Source organism: Wasmannia auropunctata, unplaced genomic scaffold, assembly GCF_000956235.1.
Source record: "Wasmannia auropunctata unplaced genomic scaffold, wasmannia.A_1.0 LD336076.1, whole genome shotgun sequence".
In the NCBI taxonomy this organism is placed as follows: Eukaryota; Metazoa; Arthropoda; class Insecta; order Hymenoptera; family Formicidae; genus Wasmannia; species Wasmannia auropunctata.
In genome coordinates this window covers 1,374,220-1,384,629 of record NW_012026814.1, presented here as the reverse complement: position 1 = coordinate 1,384,629, position 10,410 = coordinate 1,374,220, and the positions used below count along the sequence as shown (strand labels likewise).

The following is a 10,410-nucleotide window of genomic DNA, read 5'->3' as shown; positions in this document are numbered from 1 at the left end:
CAGAAGCTCTCAAACTCTTTCAATATTTTTGGATCTATTTCCGTGTACATAATCTATCCGTTTATCATTAACGTGACAGATATCAAGAGTTCAGGTATTGCAGGCATAAATAATGTATAATATGCAACTCATAGGCTATATATAACTTTTTTCAATAATTAATTTTATAATCTCTTTTAACCAGATTTTTCGAATATCTATGTGTTAGATTTCGAAATAAAATCTAATCATAATGTTTATTTTATATATAATTAATTACTTTACTACAATTTATTTTCATAATTTTATATCCGTGTACTTTAGTATGTTGACTATGTATTTGAATATATATGTATTTCACGTGTATTAAATATATATTATTTATTTTAAAATAAATAATTGCGTTTTAAGTAATTGAAGTTTTAAGTTTTCACGTTTATTTGCTTCTAATCATCACCATGCTCGAGAACTCGTCCAGTTACAGGAACATTATCGGAATCGGCGTTATACATATACTGAATTAAATCGGCTACACGATACGCATAACCGTATTCGTTATCATACCTGAGGGAAGAAAAATGATTTCAGGATCAAATTGGCATCAAGATATTAGCGCGCGATCGAAGAAATTGTATCTTTGACTTGTAAGTTATATTATCGGGCAGATATTAGATTATGCATATTTGGGAAGTCGTATTTGTGAATTCCGAGTTTTACGACGGCGTCGACGGCGTTATTACCAAGCGACGATCTTGATGAAAGTGCTCGTCTGCGGAATGCCCGCCTTGGCGTCGAACACGCAGGAATAGGTCGTGTGGTTGAAGTCCGACGACACGCAGTCGTCCTCCGTGTATCCCAGCACGTCTTTCAGCTGCCCCTCCGCCGCTTCCCTCATCGCCTCTTTCACTTCTTCGTACGTCGCCGGTTTATTGACCCTGAAGCGGCGTCGCAGAAGATCAAGATACGCTTCCAGTTGCACGCACAAGAATCGAACTTTTAGCATCGAACGTGGATACTTTAATTCGCGTCAAACTCCGATTGCATCAATGAAATTGTAGCAGCTGCCTCATGCGAAATCGAGCGCGATTTCTTACATTTGCACTGATGCAACCGAAACGTCGGGCACGCCGTCGCCGGATTTCACGGGTCAGTCGTCTGGCAAACTCGCGGCGAGTACGCATCCGCCAATTACCTGAATGTCATATCGCATAACGAAACGTTGGGGATCGGCACCCTGAACGCTATGGCCGAGATCTTGCCTTTCAGCTCGGGGATAATTTTGGCCAACGACTTGGCCGCGCCGGTCGCGGTCGGAATGATATTTTGGAGAGCGCCTCTACCGTCCCTCCACAATGCCGTAGGACGATACTGCGAGTATAAAATATAATTGTACAAAGAGAATGAATTATTTTTTTTATAACGATTACTTAAGGCTTCTTAAATCGTAATGCTGAGCATTTAGTTAAATAGTTACAAAAAGATAGAAATATATTTAAAAAAAGACAAAAATATTTTATCGTGCCATGTATCAGGTGTTTCACTTAATACATACAGATTAGTATGACGAGTTACCTACTCGTGCAAGCGCGTAAGGTCGTTCACAACTGCGTAGACCCCTGCGGCAGATGTGCCATTGACTGTGTGCTGCCGAAATTCCCCGCAGTTGTGAACAACCTTGCGAACCTGCACGAATAGACAACCCGTGATACTGGCCTGTATGTAGTTGAAACACCCGTGGCTTAACTGAAAATCCGTGCACACTATTATTATACATACTGAGTTTTTATTTTTCATAATGCACGAATTAAAAAATGTAAAAGAAAACCTATTTTTTAAAACAAGACAAATCTTCACTGAGGAACCTTCTCTATTGGACCGTCCACGGTATTTTGGCACGCTGTCACCGCATGTATGCTGGTTATCATCGCCTCGAGAACTTCGAAGTTGTCGTGCATGATTCTGACGATCGGCGCTGCGCAGTTTGTAGTGCAGGATGTGGCAGAAACGACACCGTCTCTCTTGGGGTTGTAACAGGTGTGATTGACCCCGAAAACGAGCATCGGCGCGTCGATCGACGGTGCAGTGATAATAACTCTTTTCGCGCCGCCATCGATGTGCAACTGCAATAATAAGCCATTTTTATTTTTGATACGCCAAATAATCTAGCTGTATGGCATCGGATGCTGCTAGAGATAGAATAGTTTAAGAGGATTCGTTTAAGTTTCAATATAATGTGACAAGTGTTAATAACTATTAAGGAAGATCAGTATTCTTTTCCAAGTTTCTGGCAAATTAATAATTCTTCACATTTAACATTAGATCCTGTTGCAATGAAAAATATAAATTTCAAATCTTACGCTTGCTTTCTCCAGAGATGTGAATGCTCCACTAGCTTCTATTACGTACATCACTCCATTATTCTTCCATGGTATTTTCCACGGTTGCTTTTCTTGCGACGTGGCGATTCTTGTTTCTTATGGAACGATAAAGAAGTTCAAGATTTTTTTTTATACAAAGTAATATTTATATCACGCTCTTAAATATTAAATCAAATAAAAAGTAAGCACACATGAAGACTGAAATTTAATTTAAAGTGTAAAAAATATTTCTCTGGCAATTACAAGAGTTACATGCTAATATTCTTTATTTTGTGTTTCATATATAGAGGACGTTGAGTTTATTAAAATCTGCAGTACTTGTAAAATAAAGATGGCAAATTAAAATAACATTTAAGGTTAAGCTTTCTGATTTAATTTTCTTAAGTGTAGCAAAACTAAAATTGTATTCACCACCACTAACTATAAACTCATTATCACACTCCAGAGGTAAAGGAAGTGGTCCGTGAGTAGAGTCGTGTTTAAAAAGATATATCATGTATTCGGTTGTAAGGTATGGATCGTTGATTAATTTTACCTGTGATATATATATATATATATATTGAATAATAAATCATTACTCAATTTTTAATCAGTAATACATTATACTTGTATTTTCATTCATATAAAATGAAACTTGCATCAATATCTTTTTCGAGGCAAGCGCGAAGACACATTCTCCCTATTCTTCCAAATCCGTTAATTCCTACAACTGCCATAATTTTATACCTGTTTTAATTTTTTAATTTTCTAACAATTCATTATTAAAGAAAAAGAAAAAAAATTTAAGAATCTGAAATGATTGACATTTTGTCAAAATGGTAAATAGTGTGAAGTTTATTATGAAACTTCTCAGAACATTATATGTCTTGAAGTTATCTAAAATAAGAATTTACTATTTATATATCTAAATACTTGAAATAAAAAAATCTAATAAGAATTATTTAGAATTCCAAATACTCTAAACAAACTTCCCTGACTCCCCTCCCTAAAATGTGAAGTGGACAGTTTTCAGGTTTGTTATGTTTATCGTTATAGAATCCAGAAGTAGTGAATTAACAATAAAATAAGTCATGTGACAAAGTGGGAAATGGATATCACATTTAAATCTGGGCATGTACGTGTATAATGCATATTTTCAAAGGTATATACATTTATATTTTTTCTATTTTTATATATTTTATATTTTTATAAAGTGTATTAATTTTTATTTTGACGTATTTCACAGTTGATTGATTGCAATATACAACTTGTTAGGGATATATTTATAAATCTAAAATAGTTTTAGCTGCAAAATAGGCAAGATTTTTTTATTACGAGAAATATCCATTTAGCTATATTTGTCCTGTAAAAATCCTTACCAATAATATTATTAATAAGAAAATGCGGAATAATCTTCTTATAATTAGAATGTAAAGCTATTGTTATACATTAGACGCATAAACGCTTTCTTAATTTTAAGTCAGTAATCTAATTATCAGTCATTTGTCATTTATTTAGCAATGAGAAAAATGTTGGTAAATAGAACTGAAGAAAATGAAACAATGATTTCGCGACCTACTTCAGTATTCAATTAATTCATCAATGTTAATCATTATTAAAATAAAAGAAGAGACTTTGTGCAGTGACATGAGAATTAACTCTATGGATTTCTACTAGGATTATATTTTATAGAAATTAGAAAAATTTATTCACAAAGTTTTTAATACTTTATCGATTAGTCACTTAATTAAAAAATTCATACACAATTATAAACATTTGTTTTGTAAATGTGCATATGTATTGTACATATATACATGTTTCACTCTGTTCTGTTCACTCTTAATTTTGACCTACCTTTATGTTATCTTTTGTTTGTCTTCTGCAGTCTTTGAATACGCTTGTTTAATTTGCCTGTATTCTTCAATTCTTCATATTACGAGACTAAATCCAAGATTTTCTTCTCAGCTGCAAAAAGCAGATAAAATAATATAATAAATATAATCATAAATCAAAATCATATTAATGATAAGACCAACTTACATTTATTCTTAAAGGCAGGCTTCTGTCCTCGTAACAAATTCCAGCAACTCTTTCTTTTCTTGCCATTTCTTTTCTTCTTGCTTTGTTTTCTTTTCCTCCCTTAACTGATTTTCAAGTCTCTGGATATTTTATTTTCTTTACAGTTTTGGGATCTGTTGTCTCTTTTAACTCTTTTTGTAAAGTTTTAAGATCATTTTCCCATAATTTATTAATAAATGCATAATAATGCCTGAAGGCCTTTTTATCAAATGTATCGCATAGACTATCAAATCTAGGATCTCTAGAAGATATAACTTTTTTGACTAGAGTCGACTCTTTATATCTGAGTTTTTTAGCAGAAACCTCCCGTGGCCTGTTCTTGTTTTCTCGTTTAAACTCTGTTTTCTCTGTCTTTTTCTTACTTCTCTTTCGAAATATGATCTCGTTGTACATCTTGGTTCCTAATTTCTCCTTTAACTTCTGCAAATCCTCAAAACTCATATTTTTCAATTCCTCCCTTGTTTTTGTTCCTAAAACATAAATAATTCAAAGTATATTGTCACACGCAGATATTTTCTCAGTAATAATAATCCTGAATAAAATTAACATAAGAAATTGAAATAAAGAAAAAAAAACTTACACAATCTTTATCTTCTGTAAGTAGGAACTCTTCCTCATCATTCATGTTGAATCTCAAGATATGATATATAACAACAAAATACAAATTTATTAATCTCTGCAACAAAATGCAAAAACATTTTTAAGATAGAATACTTCTTTGCGTACTGAGGAAAAAAAACATGAAAATTAGGAAAAATATATTCAAAAAATTTACACATACATCCGCATAAAAACTGCATTAATCAAAAACGATGTCTGAAGAATTAAATCATTTTAAAAATTCAATTTGTACTCAAAGCTACACAGAAACTGAATTGGAGGTTAAAGTGGCCGTCACTCGTCGCCGACCGCCGTGCGCCACTATCGCCGCCACTGTCGCCGACGCGACGCCTCGTCGCCAGTCGTCGCGCGCCTGGGCCCTAGATTTGATAGTCTATGCGGTACATTTGATAAAAAGGCCTTCAGGCATTATTATGCATTTATTAATAAATTATGGGAAAATGATCTTAAAACTTTACAAAAAGAGTTAAAAGAGACAACAGATCCCAAAACTCTAAAGAAAATCAAATATCCAGAGACTTGAAAATCAGTTAAGGGAGGAAAAGAAAACAAAGGAGCAAGAAGAAAAGAAATGGCAGGAAAAGGAGTTGCTGGAATTTGTTACGAGGAAAGAAGCCTGCCTTCAAGAATAAATGTAAGTTGATCTTATCATTAATATGATTTTGATTTATGATTATATTTATTATATTATTTTATTTGCTTTTTGCAGCTGAGAAGAAAGTCTTGGATTTAGTCTTGCAATATGAAGAGTTGAAGAATACAGGCAAATTAAACAAGCGTATTTAAAGACTGCAGAAGACAAACAAAAGATAACAAAAAGATAGGGCAAAATTAAGAGTGAACAGAACAGAGTGAAACATGTATATATGTACAATACATATGCACATTTACAAAACAAATGTTTGTAATTGCGTGTGAATTTTTTAATTAAGTGAATTATTGATAAAGTATTAAAAACTTTGTGAATAAATTTTCCTAATTTCTATAAAATATAATCCTAGTAGAGATCCATAGAGTTAATTCTCATCTCATTGCACAAAGTCTAAACTTCTTTTATTTTAATAATGATTAACATTGATGAATTAATTGAATACTGAAGTAGGTCGCGATATCATCATTTCATTTTCTTCAGTTCTATTTACCGACATTTTTCTTATTGCTAAATAAATGACAAATGACTGATAATTAGATTACTGACTTAAAATTAAGAAAGTGTTTATGCGTTTAATGTATAACAATAGCTCTACGTTCTAATTATAAGAAGATTATTCCGCATTTTATTATTAATAATATTATTGTTAAGGATTTTTACAGGACAAATATAGGTAAATGTTTCTCGTAATTAAAAAATCTTGCCTAATTTGCAGCTAAAACTATTTTAGATTTATAAATACATCCCTAACAAGTTGTATATTGCAATCAATCAACTGTGAAGGTCAAAATAAAAATTAATACACTTTATAAAAATATAAAATATATAAAAACAATATAAATGTATATACATTTGGAAATATGCATTATACACATACATGCCCAGATTTAAATGTGATATCCATTTCCCATTTTGTCACATGACTTATTTTATTGTTAGTTCACTACTTCTGGATTCTATATTCTATAACGATAAACATAATAACGCTGAAAACCGTCCACTTCACATTTCAGGAAGGGGAGTCAGGGAAATTTGTTTAGAGTATTTGAAATTATAAATAATGTTATTAGATTTTTTAATATTAAGTATTTAGATTTATAAACAGTTCTTATTTTAGGTAACTTCAAGACATATGATGTTCTGAGAAGTTTCGTAATAAGCTTCACACTATTTACCATTTTGACAAAATGTCAATCATTTCAGATACTTAAATTTTTTTTTCTTTTTCTTTAATAATGAATTGTTAGAAAATTAAAAAATTAAAACAGGTACAAAATTATGGCAGTTGTAGGAATTAACGGATTTGGAAGAATAGGGAGAGTGTGTCTTCGCGCTTGCTTTGAAAAAAATATTGATGCAAGTTTCATTTTATACGAATGAAAATACAAATATAATGTATTACTGATTAAAAATTGAGTAATGATTTGTTATTCAATATATATGTATATGTATATAATTGTTTCGTTATATGTATATACTATATATACGTTACGACACGTGTAACAAGAATTATATAAAAGTTATTAATTTTTCTCAAAATATATATATTATACATAAGCGATATTAGATATATTATCATTCAATATATAATGATTACAGGATCGTTTTTGTACATTTACATTTACACAATCGTATTTTTACGTGACCAATTAATCGTTATTTTATTATCGACAGTGAAAAATTTATACATGTTAATTATTTTTCAATTTTTGCAACGTGAAAATTAAAAAATACGTGTATTCGTACAGCAAATGTGAAAATCGAAAAATTACCTGTAAACTTCTCACTGTCGAATAAAATAGTGATTGTTATCTCAGTACTGCCAAAATGATTGGTAGTGTCATATATTCTTCAATTATCCCCGGGCCTACTTGACTTGACGAAAATTTACCTTTCGTCTTTTTAATAATAGGTACCTCGTCGGTGATGATACGCATAATGTATCATTTTATCCTTACTTAACTATATGGTAGTGAACATCAAGAATAAAACGATATATCATCATGTATAAAACGGAACGTATGTACTCTCTATACTATAGGTATCACACATGCATAACTGCACACATATAAAAGTACGTATAGCCACGGATAATGGAAAAGAAATACCTATATGTCAGTATATGTATGTTATTGCTTAGACATTTATTTATAAACTCAAACTTTCATATCTCTCATATATCTTTATTTATCTCATGTATCTTTCATAGTTTTCTCGAATCTCGATAGCTATTATCCGTCACATCATCCTATCTTTGGAAAATGAAAGCGCGCCGAAGTGACGCGGTCCGAGCTCCGAAAACAAATAAAGCCGCCAGGACCCCTGCGTGGCATTTATATACTCAACTTGGAAGCTAGCGCCTAGCCAATCAGAATGCTTGGATTGCGGACGCGGCACTGCATAGTGCATTGCGTAACTGACATGTATAACTGCACACATGTGAAAGTACGTAGCCACGGATAATGGAAAAGACCAAATACCTATATGTTATTGCTTAGACATTTATTTACAAACTCAAACTTTCATATCTCTTATATATCTTTATTTATCTCATGTATCTTTTATAGTTTTCTCGAATCTCGATAGCTATATTGTCTCGATTATCCGTCATATCATTCTATCTTTGGAAAATGAAAGCGCGCCGAAGTGACGCAGTCCGTGCTCCAAAAGCAAATAAAGCCGTCCGCTGCCGCTGCGCGGCGTTTATATACTCAACTTGGAAGCTAGCGCCTAGCCAATCAGAATGCGCGATGTAGGGTACTATATAAACGGCGCGTAAGCCGCCGCGCGCGACAGTCCGCATCGAGTTTGGGAGCGATGAGTAGTGTCACGTCTTGCCGTTGCGTCATCATGAAAAAGGACGCTGGACGATGTAGCTCAGTACAGCTAACGATCTCGAATTGCAGCAATAATTCATCTAAATTCATATGAATGATTCCTTCTAGGAGTAAATTTATGGTATGCTTTCAGAATTTGTTTCACATTAATATAGCGTAATTAAGATAGCGAAGCCGACGAAGCGGCGCAATTCATCCTGCGTGCGCACACGCGAAACAAGCGTGGCAACGCGTTGGCGGTGACGCTATAATATATGCGTCCTACTTTTAACTTTGTGTCTACGCATTTCTTGCACTTCGAGTAATAAATACTATATATTCCACGTTAACGTATACGTAGCACGAAATTAAGAGTAAGAATGCGAATCGGCGCCGCTGCACCGCGTCGCTTTCGACGCGTAAAGGCGCCGTGAAATTGACCGCGTCGGAAACGAATCACTTGAGTGACGCCGCAACTCCTTTTAATTGACAAGCGATAATTGCGTATCAATCTTGCATTCAATTCACATAATACAGATTCGGCACTCGCACTCTGATTCGATCGGATGCGTATTTCGCATTACTTATTAATCGTTCCACCGAAAATTGAAATGTGTAGCGTCGGCGTCGCCGCGCGCCACTGTTGCACCGACGCCGCCGCAGCGCGTACGGTGGCGCTATTGCTGCGTGAAATAGACCGCGCTGGAAACGAAACACTTGCGCTATTTTAATCGCATTCACGTTTCATTTGCAGAACGCGATGGATACGGAACGGATCGGCTCCGGAACAAGTGACGCCACAATTCACTTAATTGGTAAGTATAATATTTATTAGTAATCTCGCATTTAATTCATGTAATTCGACTCTGCAGGCTGATGAATCGATCGAACGCGTATTTTTCAATACTCGTTCGGTCGAAAATCAAGACATGTAGCGTCGCTGCGTCGCCGCCGCCGCCGCGTCACGCGGTGCCGTTGGCGCGCGAAATTGTCCTCGACGAAGCTGCTTCGCCTTTATAGCGTTAATGGAGTTTTTTTTTGTATTTTCAGAACACAACGAACATAAGATAGATCGTCTCCGTAACGAGGAGTGTCGCGGCTGATATATTTGGTAAGTGACATTTGTATTTGCATTTGTCTAACACGCAGTATAATAAAATCTGAATATCTTACAATTAATATCTGAGGTGAAAGTTAAATAATCGTGGTTTGCGATTTGGTTCGTAATTTACATTAATTGATTTTAAAATTTTTGTTGTTTAATATTTCTGCATTATCCTATTCAAGTATTCGTAATTGAGATATATAATCGCGACAATTTTGATTAGAACGCGATTAACGTAAGATTCTTTTTATTCTTTAATAACATAATTTTTTTCCTGTCTGTCGCCTTGATATTTATTCTTGATCTTGATCGAAGATTAAAAAGATGACATGCTTATCTTTGAGAAATTAAATTAAAATAAAATTTAATTTAATTTAATTTGTTCTATTAATGAATGTAATCGTTTATCTTTTTCTGATATTATTAATATACTCTTGTTAACAGATTGTAATGTTTCGTAATCGACCGTGATATTACAAACGTCTGCCGATATTGTTAATAAATCGGTAACGAAGGAGGGTGTCTCCTTTTCAGTCTCTGGCTAATAGTCAGAATGGATTTGGCCAGGAATAACAACGATCGGGTAACAACAGGAAACTAATACATGGTTAATATTTTGCGTATATAATTATTAATGATCTCTTTAGGATTATATAGAACAATTAATATTTCATAAGCTCGCATAGAAAAAAAAATATAACTACAATCGTTATCTTTCTCACAGTTTTGTTATATTTTTTAAACATTTTATTTAATAAAAAAGTAATCACTTTAAAATAATCTATTGTAATTAGCTAAATT

General features: G+C 33.4%; 1 protein-coding gene, 1 long non-coding RNA gene and 2 pseudogenes across 6 annotated transcripts; 2 read left to right on the top strand and 2 right to left on the bottom strand.

Moving 5' to 3' along the window:
* Nucleotides 1-146: 146 nt before the first annotated feature.
* On the bottom strand, nucleotides 147-4,279 carry LOC105449200 (glyceraldehyde-3-phosphate dehydrogenase-like). Of its 5 annotated transcripts, none has more exons than XM_011688206.1 (7): nucleotides 2,996-3,230; nucleotides 2,769-2,892; nucleotides 2,337-2,452; nucleotides 1,842-2,099; nucleotides 1,172-1,347; nucleotides 720-914; nucleotides 147-543 (listed from the first exon to the last, which is right to left on the bottom strand). In XM_011688206.1, exons 1-7 carry the CDS (start codon nucleotides 3,071-3,073, stop codon nucleotides 426-428), a joined length of 1,065 nt encoding a protein of 354 aa, XP_011686508.1. In that variant the 5' UTR covers nucleotides 3,074-3,230; the 3' UTR covers nucleotides 147-425. The 5 variants fall into 5 exon arrangements, with proteins under 5 accessions (XP_011686508.1, XP_011686509.1, XP_011686512.1 ...); XM_011688207.1 differs by having other exon boundaries at nucleotides 2,964-3,051; XM_011688210.1 differs by lacking the exons at nucleotides 2,769-2,892; nucleotides 2,996-3,230 and adding an exon at nucleotides 4,191-4,279.
* Nucleotides 4,191-5,347, bottom strand: LOC105449201 (annotated as a pseudogene).
* Nucleotides 5,344-5,849, top strand: LOC105449487 (annotated as a pseudogene).
* A 3,408-nt stretch (nucleotides 5,850-9,257) lies between these two features.
* On the top strand, nucleotides 9,258-10,185 carry LOC105449199. Its single transcript, XR_974311.1, has 3 exons — nucleotides 9,258-9,319; nucleotides 9,555-9,615; nucleotides 10,054-10,185. It is a non-coding gene; the product is annotated as an uncharacterized LOC105449199 (long non-coding RNA).
* Nucleotides 10,186-10,410: the final 225 nt, after the last annotated feature.